Below are 24,684 nucleotides of genomic sequence, written 5' to 3'. Positions count from 1 at the left end.
AAACATGTGTTTTTAAACTTAACTCCTGAGCTGCAGCTCTAGCATGATTAGCCACCACTAACGTTAGCATTTAAAGATTCAGATACTGCATTTTGCAGGGAAAAGACCTACAGGGGTCTTTGGCAGACTGCTGTGAAATAAAGTAATGATTAAAAACACATCGCTCAATTTGAAAGGTATGTCTAATTCAACTAAACAAAAAAGGGTTGCGACCTTCCAGCAACAGCTCCAAGCACAAACCGCTGCTTTACGAGAGAGCTACTTAATTTCTAATCAAATCACAAGCAACATTTGTATAATGAAAAAGTCCCTCTTTCAATTCAAAAAAACAGACTCCAGCAATGAGTTTGATACACAAGCACTTTGGTGTTCAGACTCTTCCAGGAGAACAGCTACAAAACCCATTTTGTTGTGGGGAGAAAAAAAAAAGATATGAGGAAGTTTTTAATTAATACATTTTAATACAGCCATTTCTCCATCGCTGACATTTACTCGTCTTCCCTCACCCTTGCCCCACACAACACGGACCTATCTGCTGCTACCTTCTTTTCTTCAATACAGACTAAATTTAACAACAGATAAGAGAAAGCAAATTGTTAACTGTCATCATCCAAAGCTGGAAAGCCGCCATCCCAGGGTGAAAGCCAAGCTCTTTGAAAGAAGGTCACTTATTTTCCAAAATGACATTCAGTCGTTCAGACATATTCAGACATAATTCTAACAACTCTGCTTTAAAACAGTCTCTCTCTTGTAATCATAGTCAGTCATGTTGGGCAATACATGTTATTTCATTTTAGATATGTCACATACTCTTCAGTTTTTTCTCAGACTACAGTTATTCTACATTTTTTTACTACTGCGACTGCCATCGCATTTTGAAATTGCATAAGCTTTTTCAATTCAAATTCACCACGTCCCCAAAATTGCTCCAAACATTTTCAAACCTAAAGAAACAAAAACCACTTACTTTATCATATAACATATTAAAAAGGCAGCCAAAAAACAAAAGGTAGGAGGAGACCTTTAGGGCTTCCCCAGCATCAGTGACAACTAAACAAGAGAATATGTACATGGAACAAGCAGATGCACTTGAAGCTTGAAGGGGAAATAACTGTCTTACCTTCAAGATTTCTCCATCCGCGTACAGAACATACATGGTCACCTCGATGTTCTTCTGCACGCTCTTCCCACCTCTCTCAAAGTCTCCCTTTTCTAACGTCAGGTATAAGTCATTGCGTATATCACCTACAGGAAAAGAGTGGGGTTGCATGCTTTAATTCAGTACGGAAGATGCGGTGCCTGTGCGCAGCATACTTTGAGTCTGAAAACTGCTTTCTCTGTTCTGCAAGCCCAAACCATTCCAAGCAGCACATTAATTGTTAATAAGATGAACATTTTAACACTGATGCATTAAATCAGAGAGTTGTTAGTAATGCCTTTTTTAAAGTGTGAACTCAGAATCAATACTTGCTTTATTGTGTGTGAGCAGGGAAGGGGGGAAAAAAAACCTTATATTGCTTTGACTAGTTATCTGGTTTGGAAGTATCAGGCTAAGTCCAACAAAACATCACTAACATCCAATTTCCTATTTCCAATATACTATAAAACAAATGAGTATTTTTGTGGTGACCGGTAGAAAACTAAGTTCAGTTAATCCCCCTTCAAGCAGCAAATATATTTTCTTGTTATCATTATAACAAAAAAAGCGACTTTTTTTGAAGACTTATCTGTAATGCAGTTCAGATGGAGTAAGAAGGAATTACTGAATTATTTTCTGCCGGATTCCTGGCTAGCCCCTGGTGCCCATGTGCATGCATGTAATAAAGCGGGCAGCACGGATACATGCTGATCTCTCATTACCTCCTTTTCAAGAGCTTTCAGAACACACGACTGTCTTCAGAAATATAAATGCTAGCATCTCTTTCAGCTCTGTATTGTCCTGCATTTGACAGATTCCAGCTCTTTTTTTAATGTGGTTTGGGAAACCCTGCCTTCAAAACTAAAGCAGTCAAATCTAAAGCATGCACCCAAAGCCTAACAGATAGCACCTACTTTTCAGTAAGAGTCAGTTCCTGTAGCCACTTCATGGTGGTTCAATTGCCACTTTTTTTTTTTTTATTTGCCACATAGGCAAACGTATTAAATGGCAATATAGAAAAATACATAGAATTAAAACAAAAACTGAACCCTTTCGAGGCAGGTATTTTGTTAAGTGGCCTGAAGAGACTAAATAATGAAGTAACAGAACGGTTATCCAGCAAAGCGGAGACTCTTTGCAAGTCTGATTTCTTCCACTCCAGTACTTGGAGAAGCCGATGCATTTAATTCTGTTTATTAACCAGAAGCACAACGAAAGAGGCAGCATTTGCTTTCAGGCAGTGAGGGAAATCCTTTTGGGTTTGCCAAAGATGCACTTCAGACTTTTCTTGTAGGCTCTCTCCGCCCAGGATTTGTTCCTTAATCTACTGCAGGGACAGACTATAGAGCCTTTCAGTCCTGTCTTTAATTCCCTTTTTTTCTTCTGGAGGTAAGTAAAACTTTTTAAGTATGGAAAATATAGCTCTGTAGCTGATATGTAACGCTTTCTGCCGGGAACTGTTTATAAACGGGAACCTGTATGTACAACACCCTCCTCGCACCGTCCATCCCCACTGCGGATTCATAGGAATAGCAAGGAACTGCAGAAGTCAGGGCAAAAGGAAAATCAGGGGCTTTGGTTTCGAAACTCCTCCTGCCTAACAGACTCCATCCTTTTTCTCAGCAGTTTGCACAGCGAGGAAAAACAAGGTCTCAATTTATATGCTGCAAGTCTAGTAGAAATTAATTGTACTCACTATAATTAGCATTTAAGAGCTTCTTATTTATGACCTCTTTTCCTGAAGATGATCTGACTACACCAAGTCCAATGTCAGATTACAAATCATTTTCTAGCCTAAATTAACAGCTGCATTTGGTGTATATATAGCATCTTATTTTCCATTAAGCTTTACAGGAGGGATATTACTTCACTAATTGAAAATATGCCTTTGGGGTGGGGAGTAGAGGGACCAAGATAACAGCTGATATGCATCAAAATGAAGAAAAAAGAAGGGAAAAAGCATTTCAGTGAAGTGTTGTGGTCCGTCCTCTTTTGTAAAAAATACTTTTTATAGAATCTTAAAAAAAATAGGAAAGGTCATTACCCATAATAAAAAAAAAAGAAAGTAAACGTATCTAGCAAAGACAGAAACCATTTGGCTCTTATCAGATACTGAGCCCATCATTTTCTGGAGTTAAAAGAACAAACTCAAGCACTTAATTGGTGTAAAACAGTGAAAATAATGTTACTGTGAAGAAGTATTTTAAGGGTAATAGAAAAAAAAAAAAAAGAGTTGCAGGAAGGGCTATACACTTTACAGTAACAGCCTGTACTTTCGTACCGCTTTCTATTAAGGGATCCTAAAAGATTCAGTACACTGAGGACAGGAATGATCCCGCTTTTCTACAAGTGGATACTGTGTTAAAAAAAGGTTACGTAATTTATTTAAGCTCATGCAGGGGAAAGAGGCAAACAGATCTCTGACATCCTGACTGTAAGCAAATTTGCTTTCTAAGAGGTCAGTCCTCTGCAACTTTGTGCCCCTGTAGCGGATACACAGTATATCCCTATAGCCTTGGGAATAAAAGTAAAAAAGTAATAAAATTTTTATGGCCTTTTGGCTGACTATTATGGTCTTGTTCTTGATCACCTCTGAAGAGGTGCCAGGTCTCTCATTTACGTGATCTTCCCTTGCTTTAATGGTGAAGTGGCCTTTGACATTCATGTAAAGACAATTTGTATACTATAAATAAGAAGCCTGGTATGGTCAGACAATCTCTTGCCATCATGTTAACTCCATTTTAACAGTTTATTCCTCTGCCCATCCACCACCGGGTCACTAATTTTTTTTCAAGGTCTATACTCTTGAAATGGATATGGCATGCAACTCTTAACGTTATTGGGAGTAGTATTACAGCTGTAATGAAAAATGGAGCTTTTACCTATTGCCTGTATTGCAAATAAACTTTTTTCTCCCCTTATAAAGAGAATATTATGCGAGTTTCCCATTGTGCGATCCTCTAGCTTTTGGTGAACCAAACACTCAAATTATTTCAGTTCCTCTGATTAAAGACAGTGAGGAAAAGGAACAAATAATATGAGATTACTTACTATCCATTTTTGGACTTCTATATGTCGAAAAAAATTAATACAACACAGTTTACAAATTCAAAGATTTCCCTGAAACATTTTAACTTAAACATATTATCTACTCCAGCTTCATATTTTACTTCCTATTTTCTGCAAGTTTAACAATGACAAAAAATTAATATTTTTTCCCCTTGTGTGTGCTTTTGGGGGAGAATTATTAAATAACGATGTCTTTTAGTTCTCTCAGTTCTCTTGCCATAGCATTCTGAGAACAGCTGATAAATTTTGCCATGTCCCATTCTTTCTTTTTTTTTTTTTTAATGAATTTGTGATCACTGACAGAATAGATGCTCAAATGTTACTCACCTCTGGTACTGATTCATCTGTCATATCTAGTAAACCTGCCTGCAGCATTTTGGTATGGAGACTGATAAGACACCATCGCTGCCTCTCCTACTAAAGCTTCCCTACAACGTTCTGATTTGTTACCTTTACCAATCCCCAACATTCCATGAAAAAACGTGAAGATGGGAAAAAGCAAGCAAGAAGCAGACATTACACAGAAAAGCAGAAACTTACACCCAACTATCTTCATCTCTGCACCAGAAAGAAAGGGGAGAGAGTAAAAGGAAAGGCGAGAGAGAGGAACCGGGAAATTAAGACAAGGAGAGAGGAAAAAAAAAAAAGAGAAAGAAACATCACTCACAAGTCGAAGATGAAGCATGCACGTTTCATCAGAGGATCAAAGTAAAAGACAGAATACTTATCAGCACATGGGGAAGGGAAGGGATGTCCTTTGGGGAACTGACAAACGCCATGCCTATGCAAGAGATTTCTGATCAGCAAGTTCTGTACATAAATAAAGTTGCCATCCAAAAGGCAAGCAGCACATGCCTCATTGCTTTTATCTCTGGGGAAAGGTAAAATTGTCAGGATCAGATGGACGTTCTTAAATCCAAGAGCAATTTAGAAAAAAATAAAATAAAATAACAGAGCAAACGGAAAACCCACCACCTCTTCATGAGGCAGGTTTGACTGAATCTCTTCCAATCTGGACACAAAAGAGCATTAGATTCTTTACGATGCTCTTCTCAGATCACGACACAACAGGAAACTAAGAACATTTTATGTTTAGAAGCGAAGACAGGCACGGTTATTTTAAAGGATATTAACTTTGTTCTGCATAACCATGCAAGATTTAAGCATGTGAAGACTGGCCTCACTTTATTTCTTAATGACAACTAGCTATCACTCAAGGTGCTCATACCTTGAATGAGGGAAAAGAGGGCTTGATATAGGAACTAGGGCCACTATTAGGAAAGCAAAACAGGATAGAACTGTGTGATAAAACACATAGCTACAGAATTTTGATGGTTAAGAAGTCTAAGGGTGAAAGGAGTTCCTATTAAAAAAAAAAAAGAATTAAAATGTTAAAAATTACAGCCAAGAAGATTCATTTGAAATGCTAAAGCTATTTATTTTTTAAAAAATAAATTTATTGGTTCAGCAGATTAATCACTGAATATTAACAATGCAAAGTGACATAATCTTTATTAATTAATTCAGCAAAATCATTTTTAAATCATAGTGCCTTGAAAAATCTGCATCCATTTGCAAAATACAAGTTATCAGCTTTCTATGCTCTTTTTAGAGAGGAGAAACCCTTTCTTTAATGAGAAAGAAACAGTTCTGAAGCAAAGCAAAGAGAAGGTAGTTTGACAAAGACAATTAAAGAAGTAGACATGGTTGAGAACTGCTAAAAGTATGAGACTTTTTCTTTTGGTAAATCTAAATCTATGACAATACTAATAAATCTAAGAAAGAATGCCTGATTCCGACTGTAAAAACATGGGCACGAAGTAAACTGATGGGCATTCCTTATTTGGCAGCTTTGCTAATCCAGCCAACGTGAAACTTATTCTACCCACGGTGTTTTAATCCTGGACTTCTAATAAACTCAGACCACAGTTTGATCTATTGCTTAAAAAACCCAATGGGCAAATATCTGCTGTTAACCTGAATAATGTCAAACATATTTTTATTTCCAAAAACTGCACAAGTAATTGGAATAAGCACTGTTCTGTTTATCAGTGCAGTTACATTATATTTTAATTTCCTAATTTTTCAGGTTTAGAATATATATATATACTTTTTTCTTTTACAGAGCACCATTCATGACTACCTCTTCCTTTGCTTCTCATCTTTATTCTGGCACTGTCCCAATTTATAATTACTCTTTGGCTGACAGTGAAATTCTGCTGACTCTTCTGCGGCTGCCTTTGCTTTCTTACTTGGTGCTTAAAGACATTTCCAAGCCTTTCTCCACAAATTTGAGCCAAATTTTTTTCAAATACAATTGGCACCTAATCGCCAGATATGCAGACCTCCTGCAGTCTCCTTTGAATTCAGTTCTGAGTGTTCAGCACTTCTAGACAGGCAGTAATCATTTAATACTGTAACGCTAGTCCTTTGACATATTTGTTTGTACCAGTCCATATTTTGAGCAGATCAACATATATGAACTCAATTCCAAATAGATCATTATCTTAAAATGTCTATTTTCTCCAACAAGAATTGTGACTCCCACAAAAAAAGAGATTAGCAAGCAACAGTGACTTAATGGCAGGTCTTTTGAGGCACATATGAAAAATTGATGGCCTGACCTGAGCTATATTGACAGGTCAACACAGGGGATAACTACTGAACATGTATGAACGTGGGAATGCTGCCAACATACGCTGTGGAATCTGGTTTCAATTTAGTTAAATGTCCAAGGTCTTTGGGCTGAATATCAGGGAGATCATAATACTATACGTATGATTTAACCTGGGCAGACATCTTTTGCATTGAGGCAGTCTCTAGATTTCTTAGAGAGAGTATAAGAGTTTGGAAATTTGCATTTGCTGCACTGAATACAGAATCTGTAAAGCTTAGGGTAGGAGCACCCTTGATGACTGCATATCAACATGCAATATTTAATTTATACACGGAAAGCACTAATCTGTTTGTTCAATGGCTGGGCAAGGAAATTGCTAGAAGCAGCAGAAGTATATGGAAGACGGGTCTGCTATGCCAGCTTTCAGAAAAAGGCTGGGCCCAGAATAGGAAAAAACAATAATGGGGAACACTGAGGCCAGGAAGCCATACTTTAAGTTCACTAACATTTAGTGGTCTGAAGGAACTGAGGGACAACTCTACATATGCAGAAGTGGAGAAAAAGGCAATTCTTGAAGGACAATCAGTTCGGGTGTCTAAATGTAGCTTTTGATGTTCCTTTTTCAAAAATCTATCTGTAATCTCAATTTCAGCATATCATCCTGCAGGAGCTGTGTCTGCATATCAACACGCAATATTTAATCTACTCGATTGCTTTGGGTTATGACTGAAACTGCTTTGTGTTTACTGAGCACTAAAATTCACAACTGGCTTTAAACTGCCACTTCTTTCAGGCTACTGCAATATGCTGGGCTATAAACTCCAGTGGCTTAGCAGTTCTTCTGTGAACAGTTAAAACGTCCCTTCTGCAGGTGACAGGAACCACCAAGAGAGATGTAGATCAGACAGCTATAGGTGTAGGAACCACATCTGCCATCTCTAGGTAAGTCATCCCCACTCATGAGTTACAACCATCTGCTCCTGTAATACTGTTATTTTCAAGTGCATTAATAAATAAAACGCATATTATTCTAAGCTTTGTAGGGTATTTTTGAAAAATTCTTCTCACCTAGTCCCTATTTGTATTATATTTCTGAAGAACTTCCTCAATGAGGCTACAACTTTTTAAACTGATATGTTATTGAATTATTTCCAGTAATAAAATCGAATACTTCTCCCATCATGCTTTCATAAAATTTCCCATGTCTGCAAAGTCATCCTTGGTCTTGGTCATAATGCATAGCAGTGAGGTAGTATTTCAAACGTTATACATACAAAATAATTAGTAAGCCCATTTCTTACTACACTGTAAAAAGCAGATTGTAAAATGCCAGTTTTTATATCTATTGATTGCATGACTGGCTAGGTTCCAGTTTCTTCCCTAAATCAGCTCATGGCTACGCTGGGCCTACCTCAATTTGTGCCAAAACGACAACCATCTCAAGCTGCTGCTCCAGAAGTACGGAGCAAACAGAGTACAGCAATGCTTCAGTCAAGACAGCTGTTGCAGGGCCTAGGTGCTCTGTAAGGCCAGCTGGAAAAACAGACCAGGTTTGCAGCCTTTTCTGCAGCCAATGTCAACCAATGCAAAAGGATCATACTAACTCCAAAAATGAGTGTGGCAAGGTAGAAACTCTTTTTTTTCCAGACTTTGGATTATTGAGAAGAAGTAGTTTCTTAATCTCATATGTTCCAAAAGAAAAATCCTCTATGCTTAGTGTATGTGAAGGATATATAATTGGAAAAAAAAAATTAAAGGAATCTTTCAAGATCAGCTATTATACATGTGAATTTAACACCTTCTATTACTATAAAGCTTGGTTTCAACAAAAACGTTTTTAATTGTCCACTAGCATGCCTCCCTGAATCTGGAATTGGCATTTGGTGACAAATAAGGCAACTCTTAAGAGTATTAATCTTTGTGCAAAGCACCCATCACAGTTATACTTGTCTAGGACAGCACATGAAAAACATGATCAACATTTTCTGATGCTAGCTGTTATGTTTACCTGGCATTATAACATCAGGAAACCCCAGCTTCCTGGTAACAGAAATCCCTCGGTTAAAGATCATAGGGTTTTCCCTTCGAATCTGCTCCATGTCACCCCGAAGAAGCTGGAGAGATATTATAAGTCCTGGAAAAAAAAAAAAGCAAACATATACATATATACAGAGTTCTTTAATCCCTTGGAGTAACAGTCATTTGAACGTGAAATGGAAGAAACAAATCCACTTTAAGGGACTTTAAGGGATCAAGTAGGAACATCATGTTATAAAAGACTGCAAATTTGTATCAGAATACTTAATTTTGCAGAGATGTCACAAGTTACAGTACAGTACTTAGCATTGTTTCTATTCCTCATATGCAGCAGGTTACAACACATGTAACAGTAATGCCCCCTTTAGTTGAACTACCACATCACAGAACGTTGTTGAATTTCTCCAAAGTGCCTTTAATCCCACCTAATACCATAAAATAATCCCAGAAATTATTTGTTTTACTTGTGTCCTTTCATTACCTCAAAACGTTTCAGGAGACCCAACTGCTCATTAGCCATCTGAAGTTCTGCTATTTCCTAAGAACAATTTATTGGGTTTGCGAGCAGTATTTAGTCATCGTTTTGTTACGCTGGTTTTCAGTGAAATGAAACTAATGATACCATGTACATCCCACCCAGTTTCTGCTCCTCTTACTTGAAATAACTGTTGTTCAGTTTTAGCCAAATTTGACGTGTAGATGTCTAGAAAATGTGAAGCTCCTACAAGTTTTATGAACACCAGAGGTAGGATGAAAAGACAACCAAAAAGCTTTAATACTAAGGGAAAGGTAGGCCAACCGGCCAGCTGGATGATCAGCATGTATGTACTCAAAAGCTGCCAAAACACTGCTTTGCAGCTGTCCAGCTAAGTAGGTAGGAGAGTGCTGCAGAGCACTGCAGGAAATACAGGGACTTTAGGAACACGGAAAAGAAAATCCAAACCCTTTGAACACTCTGTGAGTGTGTGCACCTGTGCCTGTGCGCTGCACAAGGCTTTGAGAGAACACAGGAGACAAATCCATTAGAAAAAGGTCTTGACTGTTTTTGCTGCCTACAGAAAAACTTGTACATGTGATACCCTCTTTTCCATTTAAGAACGAACAAATGAAAATACACCCCAAACATTCCAGCTTAAGGAACTGCAGCAAATGCTAACTTGGATCATCGAATTGGGAGTTCAGACCTTTAGGTTTTGGGTCCACGCCCAACACCACCTTGTACTTGAACAAATAGTACCAGAATTAATCTATTACCTATACGAATCAATCACTAGAGGTAAGGGAATATGCAATCTTCTAGCATGGTATATAGATATTACCTCCATGCAATTCCCGCATATTCCCCCCAAACAACAGGAACTAGAAGGAACGAAGTAGGGATTAGTTTTACTCGAGAGCAGGGAAGGTGGGGGATTTCTCTCCTTCAGGGAGAAATTGCATTTGCAAGAGCTTTTCCTCCCTGTATGAGCAGGTTCTGAGAGGTCCAGTTTGCATTACTTATGCTAAAATCACAACAGTCTGCAATACCGTCCCTCACACCAGGACAATAAACCCTGCCAAGTTACAAGTTCCTATTCCAGAGATGCGCTAGATCTCAATGAAGTGTTTGAAAAAATATTTTAAAATGCAGAAGACAAAGGTAAAAAGCTATTTATTTCCCTTTCTTTCTGCTCTTCAGAAAAGGGGACACCTGAAAAAAAAACATATTAGGCAGACAGCTGGCATAGGAAATAAGTGCAAATAGTCCAAGTTTTCGACGTTATAAAGAATTCGGGATAATGCCTTAAGGAGAAGTGGTGGATAATCATAAGCGTAATATGAGGAACAGCAGGGAAGAAGAGACCAGCTTTGCATATAATAAAATTCCCCCCTTGAAAACCATTTTTTTTGCCTATTGTTGTTGTTTAACACCTACTATGTATGGGAGTGTGAAGTGCATATTCCACTATAGTAGCTGACATGCAAACAAAGGAAATTAAGAAAACACCAGTATTCAGATCTCAGTAGGCCTTTCTGAATCATATATTCACTTAGTAATCAAAGCAAAACTAGCTGTAACTAAGCAGACTCACAGAGCAACCTAATACTGGAGCAGGCTACCAGCTCGCTCCACTGCACAGCTCTCTTGAGATAAAACAGCATGACAGGCATTAATATTATTGTCAACTGTAGGCAAGAAAGAAAGATAGCAATTTGTTTTTTTTTAATCCTCGGTTAAATTTGCAGATGCAATACAGATTTTTACCTGCAAGCTGAACATGAGTGAATTCTAGCTAAAAACATTTAAAACATCACAAGTAAAGGAAGAAATTCAGCTGTGTGTAACTTCACATTTCACTGAATACCTCTGCTATCATTAATTAGCAGTTTCCTAAAGGAAGTCTTCAGTTGTTATTAGGACAAAACCATACCAGGAAATATTTACCATAGTTTGAGCTGGGTGCTGTGTATTTGGTGCTGGACTTGCGAATAATATTTTCATGGATCTGATACCATTCATTTTCGTTGTTACACCTAAAATAAAAGAACATTAATTCAAGTTAAAAGCTTTCTCCTGAACCATCTTTTGAAAAGAAAGCCAGCATTGTGGTAGTGATAACATGAAAGGTTATAGGTTTCTGGTGAATGAGAGAAATCCCATGTTGCTCTTTTTTTTTTAAAAGCGGAAGGAAACAAAACATTCCCTAATAATTTTCTCCATTTTATGGACACTTTGGAGCCTGTAGTGACTCTTCTATCATTGAAGCAACTGTTTCACTCTTCATGTTATGATGGAATGAGGAAAAATCTAGACTTTAGTTGAATTCTATGCACATACACAGAAAATTAATTCAAAGCTGAAATTATTTGTTGTAATATATTACCCTTTTGTGCTTAGCAGAAAGCCAACTTAGATCTGAGAAATCAGAAGTGGAATTTGAAAGCTTAATTGAGATTAAACAGACTAAATTAAAAAAAATGATTTTTTGAACATCTCAGGCACTTGCAACAAGATTTTTCTTACCTACACATTTTACAGAATGCCTTGAAACATGATGCAATCCCCACAAAATTGTAGGACAACAATATATAACAACCCAAAACTATGCTTCCGTATGTGTTTCATGTTCTCACTGCTGGGACTGAAGGAGCTCCACAGTAGTTTATTCATCTACACGTAATCTTAATAAGTATTTGCAAATGCTGTTATATTTTATTTTCAATTACATTGCTTCTGTATATCCTCAACACCTTTCTGGGATAGAAATTACAACATAATTACCTGTCAACAGACTTCTTATATTTACACTCAGTATTTTTACACCAGGAAAAATTCAGTTGTGAAAATTAATTTCAACAATACATGAGGATTTTGCATGTGGATTATAATTTTTTTTAAACAATATTCATGCAGGATAGCTGGCTGCACTGTCCTCGATCAAACAAATTCACACCACCTGCACATGCATCTTACCAAGTCCACCACTTAATGCAGTGCCTATGAACAAAGTCATTCTAAATACTTCCTACTAACTCTTACCTTTCCTGTTAGGTCATGCTATTGAAAGCTTGTCTCTGTGAATGCAAAGGGACAGAGGAACTATGGCAGACAGAGGGACCCCAATAGACTAACTGGAGAAGACAGAGCACCCCGACCCCACTCCTCCCAGGGCTGTCAGAAGAGCATGGTCAGCCTCTTGTCCAGGTCTGAGACCCATCAAGATGAGCTAACCAGAGAAGCTTGCTGGGTCACGTCACGGACTGAGGGGGGTCACTACCGACAGGGGAACAGGACTCATCGTGGGATGCTGGGCAACAGCATTTCGGGATTGTATGAGACTCATTATGGGATATTTTGGGGAAGAACCCAAGGTGGGGAAAGGGAGGAATCAAAGTGGTTTGGGGAGGAACAAGCATGGGAAAACAGAGGGATAAGGCTGAGTGAGGAGGCTCTATGCTGTGTGCACGTGTGTGTTAATAAAGGCCTCAGGGCCAGCAACTGGGATGGGGACCACAGGTGCCCATGCCTCTGCAGGGCCAGCAACTGGAGAGATCAGAGGACATGGAGGTCTAAGTGCCAGCACCTGGAGAATGGCCATGGATCTTCGAGAGCCATGAACCTGGAGTGCCAGCAGCAGGAGAAAGGGGAGCACACTCATGTTGTGTGAGTGTGTATGTCGGTGCAAAAGTGTGTTTCTATGCAAGGGGCAACTGGGAGACCAGGGGATGCAGGGTCAGCTGCTGTGTAGACTGAGTGTCTAAGGCCATCATTTCCTGGAGTGATCCGGGGTGTATATGCGTTACTGGAAGGATCCATAGTATATATATTATTTTCCACTAACAGGCTTTTAGCTTGATCAGCCAGAGAGGGGAAGAGGAGAAGAACGCTGGGGCTGAGTGTGTTCATGCGAGTGCAGTGTTTATGGTCTGTGCTGATCTGCGTGGCCAGTCATACATGTGTCAGTGTATGTACTGTGTGTACATGGGCACCTACTGGGACTACATGCTCAGCCCTGCTACCGGCTGGGCCTGGGGCCACAGAGTTACAGCAGCCTCACCTCCATACTAGATTCAGCAACCCCTAACATTTCCCATTATCATCCCGATGCCCTGAGCCGCTTCAGAGACTTGATTTCAGACCAATTACATGACATCGTATGCATTGCAAGAGAGTTTCCTTCTGTTCTTTTTTTTGATGGCTAACTTTCCAGTTCCCTCCTCCATTCTTAACCTTTCTTCAGGACTGTTCCCTGAAATTTGAATATATTAATTTCAAAATACATGTTAATGAGAATTATAAAGCCAACAAGAAGATATGAACATAACAAAGAACAGGCTATGTTCTCTATGGCATCACGATGCTGTTCCCTTGAAGCTCAGGGAGTTGCAATACCATCAGACTGTGTAACCGTGTAGTGGAAAGTCAACACCAGTATATCTCACTGCTCTGTTCCATGTCCTTCAGCCTTATATATAAATCTTTTAAAGTTGAGAAACATTAAAAAAAATACTCTGTAAAGTACTGCAGCTATCACTACACAGACATTAACGTTACTCCGATGGCAAGATTCGGCAAAGACAAGTTACGGACACTGCAGTATTTGGAAACTAGATGGTGATAGAGGCAATTGGGAGAACCAAAAATAGATGTTTCAGTTCACTTTGCAGTCATGGAGAAATACAGACACCTCAATGACAATTCACAAAAAATCATCACATGAACAAGAGAGCCAGCAAAACAGGAAACAGAAGAAAAGGATACTTGAATGCTTGTTTTTCTGGACTTGGGGCCCCTGAGCTGCAAGTGCGCATTTAAAACCTCCATTCAGGACCCAAAGCCAAGAATGCAAGAATTACAGTGCCAGTAGAAAAGTAATCAAGGAAACTTAATTTTTAATTTAACAAGTAAGGCATTCACTAGGAGAAAGGAGTCCTAAGTAGAATTGTTTGATAGCTCTAGCGATACATTGCATGTGAAACAGACATTAGATGGGGGCAGGGGGAGAAGGGAAAGGAAAAAAATAGATCTAGGGATCAGGGTCAAAAATAAAAGCCTTCCTCGTCAGACTGAAGTGACCTAATTATTAGGCTATTACATGAAAGGTGAGCCATATAATCATCTCTCTTATAAGGTGTGTTTTTAATGTAAGTGACTACGGCTGTTGTGTTTAGCACTGGATTCAGCATCATCAGTTTTGTTAGGTCTTCTGGGTCTATCCATACAATCAGACCCCTCAGAAGACAGATGCAGATCTTAAGTTTCATTAAGCCTTCTTGTTTCTAGACTGACAGAGGTTAGGTATGAACTCTTACATATACAAAGATGAAAAAACTTAGGTATTAAGGCAATGGTAGGGACCAAAATATAGGCATTGTATAGATTTTGTAACTGCTGGATGAAGTGTTTTTCTAATCTTTAGCCTTTTGGAAAATAAAAAAGTCTTCTGTATACATAGGTAACAGTTATTGAGCTACATTACTATATGATATTTTATATACATCTGTTACTACTTCAGGTCTTTTCTTCCTTCTTCGACTTCTAACCAAAATCTTGTTCCTATGAAACTATCCACATTATGAATGCTTAGTGAATTTCCCAAACCTTTATACAAAGCAAAGAGACAGTCTTTATTCATTAGAGAAAACTTTCTCAAGTAATAAGATGTCTATCTTTTGTAAAAGACTGTTTACATGATATATCTTATCAATATTTAACTAGTATTTTGTTTATATGTTCCTGTTGTCAAACGGGAAAAGACTTTACTCGGCAGTTGTTAGACTGTATCTAGAATAGGGAGCCCAGTTTTGGGCTCCCTAATACAAGACGGACATTGATTGATTGGAGAGAGTCCAGCGGATGGTCAGCTGGCTGGAGCACCTCCTGTATGAAGAGCGGTTGAGGGAATTGGGCTTCCTCAGCCTGGAGAAGAAAAGCTGAAGGGGGGAACCTAAGAGCAGCTAAGAGCAGTATATGCACAGCTGCAATAGCAACTTCACCAGTATTTGACTGAAAAATAAAAATGTATGGCGATCAATTCTATTTGCCTTTTCAATTCAATCACTGTCCAGTTTATTTAAAGCACAAATGCAAGATTCAAAGATTCCCTGTGAAGACAAGCAATTTTTAACTCAACAGCAAGAGTGAATCTTATTTCTCCTGAAGTGCAATTGCCTATGACTGAGTTAAACTTCTGTCCTATTGACTTTCTCAATTTACATTCATTTCTTTACAGAGAGGAAGCATTCAACTCCTAAAGAGATAGGAATCTTAAGAACGGAGTTTTTTTGTAAAACTTCCCCCCAGTACATTCATTTATTTTTTCCTTTTTTTGGTTCTCTCCTAAGAATACATAGGTGGCAAAATCAGGGATAAAAAAACCATCAGGGATTTTTTGGCTGCTGTGGTTTGGAACTGGAGAATAATATGGCAAAAGGAATTATAAGCTATCTGGAAAAAGTAGTAGTTGGCCATTTTTCACAGCTTCAGTATTACAAACCCATGTACTGTCAAGAAAAAGGAGATAACCCACACAGCCCTTACGGACAAACCCCACCAAGATGGTGATTACTATAAAAGTAAAAGCAATATGGACAACTGGGAATACATTAAGCATGATGAACAAACAGAAAAAAAGAAAAAATGGAGAATAACATTAAACTAAAGTTATTTCCTCCTGGTTGCTATCCAAAAGGATTCACTTAAAGTGCTTGACCAGGCTGTATTTTATTCCTAGGTTATCAGCTGCGGTCAGATGGGGACTATCCCATTCCAAATCTCAGTTCTACCTATCTCAGCATTCCTCCCTCCACTACAATGGGTTATTAGATGTCTCAGCTGATTATAACAACATATGAACATTAAAAAAAAAGTTTATACTCAGCCAGACCAGTGGTGTGTCTAGCCCAATATTGCGTCTCCCACAGTGGTAACAGGAGATATGATTCTGGCAGGGTACATGAGCTGGGCTGCTTTACACATTCCAGTCTCCTTATACTCCTCCAGGATTGTATGTGTCTGTCTATTCCTATTTCTCTGTTTATGGACCTGTTGTTCATAAATTAGTCGAATCCCTTTTGAACCTGTAAATACTGCCTGTCTCCACAGTAAATTCCAGAGGTTTCCTACCCACTTCCTAAAGAAGCACTTTCTTCTATCTTTTTTAATGTGAACTCCTACTAGTTCCATTGAGTGCCCCCAGTTCTTGTACAGTTGTATTCAATGAACAATGGTTTACTCTCCACCACAATTTTTTAAATCTTGGTCATATCCCCAACCACCCTTCTCCTCTTCAAAGTGAAGCTTCCAACGTTTTTAGTCTCCTCTCACGATGCAACTACTCTACCTCCTTGATCATTTTAGATGCTCTTCTCCACAACTCCTGTAACTACTCCATCCTTTCTGAGAGGGGAAAGGAGATGTTCACACAGTACTCGAGGTATCTAAGCACTAAGGTGACCTTCAGCAACTGAACGGTATGGCAAATTGACTACATTTGTGCTCCTAAAGACAATCTTTGCAAGACTTGGACTAAGGACCAAGGACTAAGACATCAATGGACAGTACGAGAAAGCTTACAATAACTGTGCTGTTTTGTGCTATCCCAGAATTTTAAATCAACATTCAGCCTATTCGTGAGGAAAAAAAAAAAGTTGCCTTCACCTTTTTTACTTCTCTTCTCATGCTAAGGCATTAAACAACACTTACCCCACTGCAAATAATGTTCTCATTAATATAAAAAGAGAACCCATTGGACAAATGCTATACCAAATGCCACACGTCACAGCTGAGGCTACAGAATTCCCAACCTCTGCTCCTTTTCTGGTTGCCGTACCAGCCTCTGGAGCGTAGGTTAAAATAGAGCTCAGCCTCCGATGACTTATACCTGCAGATTAAGCTGGAACAAAGTTGTCCCCAAATCAATGGAGTGTAAAGATGGCTTAAAGCTAGTTTTGTACCAAACACTGTACTTCACATTTCCTGAACACAAAGAAGAATATTCTCCCAAGTCTGAAATGCCGGCCTGAAGACACTTGCCATTAATTCATTTTTATTGTGTTTTCTTAACATTTTGCTTGTCTAAATACCAAATATATTACCAACTTAAATAAGAATTTCTTCCCGAGTCATCCATCACCTTTTCAGGTTGACTGGTCCCACAGTGAATTTACAATTTGCAATGTTTGCAATACTACATCGGATGCAGACATCAAACAGATGGGGACAGAAACGCAGTGTAGGCTCTGTCCAGCTGGGCAAATAGCAACAACTGAATTTCGACAAGGAAAGGCATTCAGACAATATACCACATTAAGAGGGAGGAATTTTAAGACTTAGTGCTAGAGAAGGAGGAAAAAATATAAAGATTCAGAAAAAATAGGAAGATAAACAAAACTGGAAAAGATAATAGGGAAAAGAAATACATTAAGTTAGGGAAATGGAAAAAAACAATGCAAGAAATAAGGTGCAATGAGTAAAAAAGCCCTTCAAGATAAAAATTTATAAAAAAATATAAACGCAAACAATCTCAGAAAAAATATTTGCAAGGAGATTTTAGTTTCCATCTCACTTTTAAAATATTTTACATGTATATTATTAAAAAGAACTACAAAAGTAAACCTTCATGCTTTTATGTAATGAGCTTATAAGTAGAGCTGTGGTACTATATCCTCTTAGTAAGATTATAACACGACTGCAGGATTAAGAAACAGGAAAATCTGGATTGTGAGAAAAAAAGCCTTTTTCAGACATAAGTCTTTAACAATAACAGTGCAAGCTCTGAAATTGATTTTTTTTTTTTTTTGGTATAAACATTTTCTCTTGTGGATCCAGCAAAAGTCTCCATTGAAATGTCATGTATTTGTTTCAGTCTCTGTTAAGTTTTCAGTCTCACATAGATTTTTCCAGCTTCTCCCTGCGAAAAAGCTTTTCTGGCTGTATGCTGCCTGCCTCTCTTGTGGCAGCTGCATGGTTTAGCCAGACAGCATACAAAAAGAAAGCTTAAAAATACTTTTTACCACTTCTTCAAAAACGCAGACCCTCCTTCCTCCACATTTCATCTTTATGATGTTTTGGGGTTGGCCTGAGGCATTTTAACAATGATAAAAATGAGCAGCATGTAGGAAAATCAGGCCAGCATTGTTTAAGCATTTATATATGATTTTGAACTTACAAAGGACCCAAATTTGACATTTCCAATTTTGGTCTACAAAGCAAGAAAAAGTAGCTTGGTTAAAAGAATGTGCAAACAGAAGATGCAAGCAAAAAAAAAATCTGCGACAGTACTGTGTTGTGGAGGACCAACAAATATCACAGCTGCAAAAGGGATAAGCTCATGCCCTTTAGATATACCCATTTTCCCTTCTGAAGTTTTTTGTTGGAGGCTTACGAGGAACGCTCTGAACAGCAGTGCCATAACAGATTTTAAAAAACTTCTTATAACTGAAGAGAATGGTAACAGTGGTAAAACTTACATCTGTCTGACTACTGCTGAATTCTGCTAGAGACTTTACTTCCTCACGAACAAGGCAGGAAGGCTGCGTGTGGATGTTAAAGGAGGTGGAAGCAGCTGCTCTAAACCCACCTACATGTTCCAGCAGTATAGTTGGTCCTTTGGGCAGTTTGCAGGAGATCTGTATTAACAGGCCTCTTCAGATTAAGAGGAAGCTATGGGAAGCTCGTGATCCTGTGGGTTTTTGACTACAGGACTTTGGGCTGCTTTAACTGGCTACATGACTTCAGGCTAAGTGAACCAATCTATAGCACACACTGTTCCTAGAACTACAGGCAGATAACAGAGGCAGACAATATTGGGGACAAACACTTCTATATACAAAAATTGTCACAGATAAACCAGAATTTCCCCTGTTGTTTACAGTGCAATTATCATGTAAAGGAGAGGCAGGGAGAGGTTGGGGAAAAAAAAGGAAAAAAACCCTGAAATTCAGAATGTGTACATATTTTAATAAATGGTTGCTGCGTATGCATCCGTATTTTGCGGATGTGTGCAAGTGGAAGGTGACATTCAATGAAACTGAAAAAGAAATTATGTTCGAGTAAGGGGAAGTGCCTTTCCACATCATGTATAATTAAGCTGTGGAATTCACAGAGGCCAAAAACATAATTTCTTTTAATAGTTTATATATCTAAAAGAATCTCAAGAGTATCTAGAGTTGTTGTTACTAATGCCAAAAGAAAAAGTTAGATGGAGTATCTGAGTTTTGCTCTAAAAAATAAATCAGGCTGATCAAAACTCTGGACCCTGAGAATTACAGTAAATATCTCCTGAGATGTGAAAGTTTTCTTTAAAGACAGCAAGGGACCTACCTAAATAGTATGAAGAATTCATGAGATAATTACATAACGGCTGAATCTGTCAGCCCCTCAAGCAAACCTTACAGGAATATTTTTAGGAACTAACACATTGTCACTGACAAACGGACAAGTCCAATATTTTATAGGATTTTTCACATAATATTTTTCTTTCTCTTTTCTCACTGAATAAGATGCTACAGACGCATTAAAAGGGAATCGAAGCAGAAAGCAGTAGAAATAGATATTCATAATATTCCAATAATAGATATTCAGAATATTCCAATTTCAATATCTTACTGTAAACATTCAGAATATTGCAGTTACGATATATTAAAAGATATCTCTACAAAGCAACATAAGCTACATAATGTTACATAAAGCTACATAACCAAAAATCATTGGTTTGAGATATGCTGAACCTGCATGGTGACAAAACACCAAGATTATCCATATTCTATTGACATAGATAAGAAAGAAGCCCATTTTCTTCCCTTTAACTTGACATTTTTGCTGCAGTTTATGTAACTGTTGGCAAAAGAAGAATGAAGGAGCTGACTCTGAGAGACTTTTCTTGGGATGTACAGATTTCTGATGTATAAGGAGACATCCAAGAATATTTCAGTGAAGACTGAAAGCCATTTTTTTCATTTATAGTTTGCCTTGAATGGCAGGTTTTCTGCTGCTGACTGTACTTCCTGCAGAATATTGAAGCTCTATAATCCCCAAATTATCTTATTACTATGACAGTGGCCACAGGCAGCAAAGTAATATATGATGAGCTGTATCTCAGCCCATCTGCAAAGCAGATCTTGCCAGTATTTATCCTCACTGACAAGAGATTTAAATGCTCCCTGCACTCCTCAAACAGTTTGCCTGTGCTCTCTTTATTGTGATTATGAGACCAACATTTCATAATAAGCATTTGGCAGTTCAAAGTTCAATATCACAAATAAACTGAAGACAGATTCTTGCTCAAAAACATCAGCTTGTTTTATTTATTTTTTCTGGTCACATAATGTTGACTTCAGTTGTTGTTTTCTATTTCTTTTGTTGGTCACCATCACTCACAAGGAATTAGAGATGATTCATGACTGTATTTGCTTCGTCAGGTGGAATACAGCATTTTCTTTGCTTTTGAGCTTAAGAGCTTCAAAATAAATTACATTTATAAAAACTGCTACTGTGTATGTCATATAGATTTGGGCAATATTCAATACTTTTGGAAGCATTTCACATATCTGAAACAGCTATAATAATCTTCAGCTTCTGTGAGCTTCTGGAATAATAAAGGAGCAAAACTTAATACTAACAACACTGGTTTATCTGGTGAGGAGGATAAAAAACCAAGTGCAGCTTATGGCATCTTAGTACTTAATACCTTTTCAGTACCTTGGTACCCAACATTCATGTACTGTTTTTCCCAATTCCTTTCCTTCTCAGGAGTTACTCACGTGTAAACTTTGAGAACAAAATCCTTCTCTTCTTTTAGTTCAGAGATTGACTGAAGTACATCCATGATGCTCAAGACTGCACAGCCATAGGGGCGGCGATAGTGTAAATGTGGGGGCCCTTTTTTCGAATCATTTAGCAACATGCGACCTAAAATTAACAGAAATTCAAAATATTAGAGATTTAAATGCAGCGATTCCATCTGTTGTGTCATGTATCATGCTACTCTTTGAGCATAAGAAAGGAGAATTGTGAGATATGAAGCTGCCACATGATTAACTCTCCATTGCTAAAGCAGTTTTCTAATAGAGTCAGAAATAGCAAGACTAGAAAAATCACTATGATCATCTTAGCCAATTTGTTACATTACACACAATAGTTCGTCCAGTACATCTTGCATCAAGGTTAATAATCTGTGCTTGAACCACAGAATATCTTTAAATAGTTCTACGAGCTTCATACAAAACTCTCAGGGGATAAAGAGTAACTCCAGCTTTCAGACTCTTTACGACACAGTGAAGTCTGATAATGAAAAACTGATCCTTCTAACACATTCGTGAATTTGAAGGCTTTTATTATCATTCACAGGACAACAAAGCTGCAGTTGCACTAAGCCATTTAGATCTTCTATATTTCACAAAAAATATCTGTGGCTGGCAAAGGATGTCAGTAGTGGAAGTACTGGAAATAGGGCTGAATACCATTTCATTGCAAATATAGTCAAACGCTACCTAGCCATTTTTCAGTTCACTCAAAACCTGGAAGACACGAAAGATATTGCACTGCTAAGCTGTTTAGAATAATACACACTCAGACAACTGAAGAGACTGCCTGTTATTCCTATTATATGATGTTAATGTTTTAGGCCTAAACACTTGAAGTAAATTATATTTAGAGCAAAAATATTGACTTGCTAATATCTCAGTGAAGAACACATTCATAATCTATAACCATTTAACTCCCTGGTACTAATTAACTCCTTATTAACTAGGGATTTTTTCTATCCAGCACTGCCCGTCCAAATGAGCTTCTAGCAACTTAATTCACATGCCAGAAGTCATACAAGCACTTCAGTCAAGCACGCTGCTGGGCTGATAAATTCATCTAGCTTTCCATAAACTACCTCAAGACAGCACTGTACTGTACCCTACGAGGCATACTCTAAATTAAACTTCCACCTTGAACATTTGCTACTGCTGACCACAAATTTGAAAAAAAGAGTAAATGAAGCCTTGCCTCTCCTACAAATAGTCAGGGAAACCCATTCTAGAAAACGTGACTACTCAAATGCTCTAGCAAGGAAGGGCTTGCCTCCTTGGGTAGGGTCAGCTCTAGGTCCTAGAGGTCCAGATCTCTCCTGCAGGCCTGATAGGCCTCTCGCAGCCAGATACTGCTGCAAATGCTCTTTTTTGGCGTCAGCAGGCAGCACAGACACCGGACACAGGGGTGACTACTTCCCCACTCTTATTTTTTTACAAGCATCTCCGTAACTCCAGCATGGGTTCTTGGAAGGACTGTAGATGCATAATGCAGAAAACACATCTTTATATATATATTTATCTAACGGCATCTAATTTACAAGTTGTGAATGGCCAGTTATGCTGATGTTCTGTCCACTAAACTAGCTTTATATCTTCAGTAAAAACATCTCATTTTAAATTTTGGAACAATAAACAAAAACCCTGTTTAGTTTGGGTGGTTTTTTGGTTTGGTTTAAAGTCACTGTTAAACAGTGATCAGCAACTTTACAGCATTTAGCTATAGATCTGAACATTAATCTCAACAGATAAGCATGGTCTACGACTGAGCCTTCTAACTGGTTAAACTCATCAGAAAGACAGTTCAGTAAAAGATACATTTAAAAATACTTTAAAAACATTTTTAATTTTGTATATGTTTATTGTATATGTATATGTTATGTATACGTTTAATGTAGTAAATCATACCTTACCTATTCGAATTACATGGGCAACTATGTACAAATCTCTCTTCATGTCCTTGCTGCTGAGATCCTAACAGATTGGAAAGAATATAGACATTAAAATATATAACACGTTGCACTTCCAAAATAAAAATGTCAGTAAAGCTCCCACAAACAACAATAAAGACTACACAGCATTACTCGCCATTCATTTAGCTCTTTCATTTTTAAATCTGAGAAGGTATTACTATTTCAAACTTACAGATGAAGAAAATAAAGCACAGAGGGATTATATTTGGTAGTAACATTCTTTGAAAGAAAAAGTGGTGAAATATTCTGATTACTCTGAATAATGACGCTGTACCAAAATTCTATCAAATAATTACAGTGTTCTGTTTTCCTTTTTTGGCATTTGATTTCCCAAATATTTATAGCACACTTAACAATAATTCTTTACTAAGACATTTTGTATTTGCCCATTGGAAGTTCTCTTGCCTGGGAATTTCCTGGATATGTTCGGATGACATTGTAAACAGACATCAGCTTCTAAGACATTCCCACCCCCACCTTCTTTTTGCAGTATAGGAAAGATTTAAGAAACATTTCTTCCTAGTCCTTTTCTTAAACTCCAAGCCAAGGTTTTAAGCAGGTACTAGGTACTGTGAGAACATTCACTGCTGTTCTAAGATTCTGATGCAAACGTGCTCCACTGTAAGAGCTGTTGCCTCTTTTTCCTCTCTTCCCACTCAAACGCTACTGTCTTATTGCTACCTATTGGCTTATGCCCTCCAGCCTCCAAATTGCCCCCAACGATCATAAGGCACATTACTGTAGTAATTTCTGAGCAGAAGAGCAACTGTCAATTGGAAACTCAGGACGGTTAATGCATTTGTCATACGAATGTGGGGGAGCGAGTGAAGTGTAGGTGCATGGGAGGGAAGGAGGAAGACTCAACGAGAAGGGTTTAAGCTCAGTTATTCTTGCTTGCTTAATTCCTTCCCACATGCTGAGGAAATGGGCATCACCTCACATCACTGAAACCAAAATAACATTATGTTTGTACAAGATATTTTTTTAACAGGATGCTTTTAACAGCTCCAGGGCTTTATACATGAGTTTACAATCAGCTTGAGATGATAGCTGTGTTTTCCCATCTCTTCACTTTCCTTTTGCTTTTCAATTGAATAATGATAACCATCCCAGTGGTGATGGTCACTTCAAAACGCTTGTGCATAGACAGGAGAATAGCAGTGGATCTGGCTACGTACAAACACAGTTTGTTCTTTACTACTGCATTTCTTTTTTGGAAAAGTCAACGGGGAAAAAATCTCAGTAGTACATTCAAAATCTTGTATTTGTCTTTTTTTAAAAAGACAACTAAGTGGTATTAAAGCCACTGTAAAAGGAAACCATGTAATTTTTGGTAATGGGGGAAAAATTTTAAACTACGGGCATTAAAATTCTGTCATTCTTAGTTTTAACCAATTTGGTGAACTAAAAATCGTATTTTGCTGGAAAGTAAAACTGAACTGTAGCCCACATGGCAAACTTCTTTCCTCTCCAACTGAGATTATGAACTTCAGAGTATAGTGACACTCGTAGCTACAGCAAAATAAAGCCTGGGCACAGTGACTGAGAACTACAAGCAAGGAGAGCTTCTT

The 24,684-nt window shown here is 38.0% G+C and overlaps 1 protein-coding gene across 1 annotated transcript in view; it reads right to left on the bottom strand.

Annotated features, from left to right (window-relative positions):
- DOCK3 (dedicator of cytokinesis 3) overlaps nt 1-24,684 on the bottom strand; it is a 201,483-nt gene that overhangs the window by 79,986 nt on the left and 96,813 nt on the right. Inside the window, exons 11-15 of the mRNA XM_067303645.1 lie at nt 23,054-23,114; nt 21,105-21,252; nt 11,287-11,375; nt 8,833-8,958; nt 1,121-1,245 (exon numbers count right to left, since the gene is read on the bottom strand). Of these exons, the coding sequence (XP_067159746.1) occupies nt 1,121-1,245; nt 8,833-8,958; nt 11,287-11,375; nt 21,105-21,252; nt 23,054-23,114 (549 nt within the window). The remainder of the gene's footprint in view (nt 1-1,120; nt 1,246-8,832; nt 8,959-11,286; nt 11,376-21,104; nt 21,253-23,053; nt 23,115-24,684) is intronic.

This window comes from Apteryx mantelli, chromosome 12, assembly GCF_036417845.1.
Source record: "Apteryx mantelli isolate bAptMan1 chromosome 12, bAptMan1.hap1, whole genome shotgun sequence".
Lineage (NCBI taxonomy): Eukaryota > Metazoa > Chordata > Aves > Apterygiformes > Apterygidae > Apteryx > Apteryx mantelli.
Note: the sequence above shows the minus strand (reverse complement) of the source record. Positions and strands in the feature narration are given on the sequence as shown.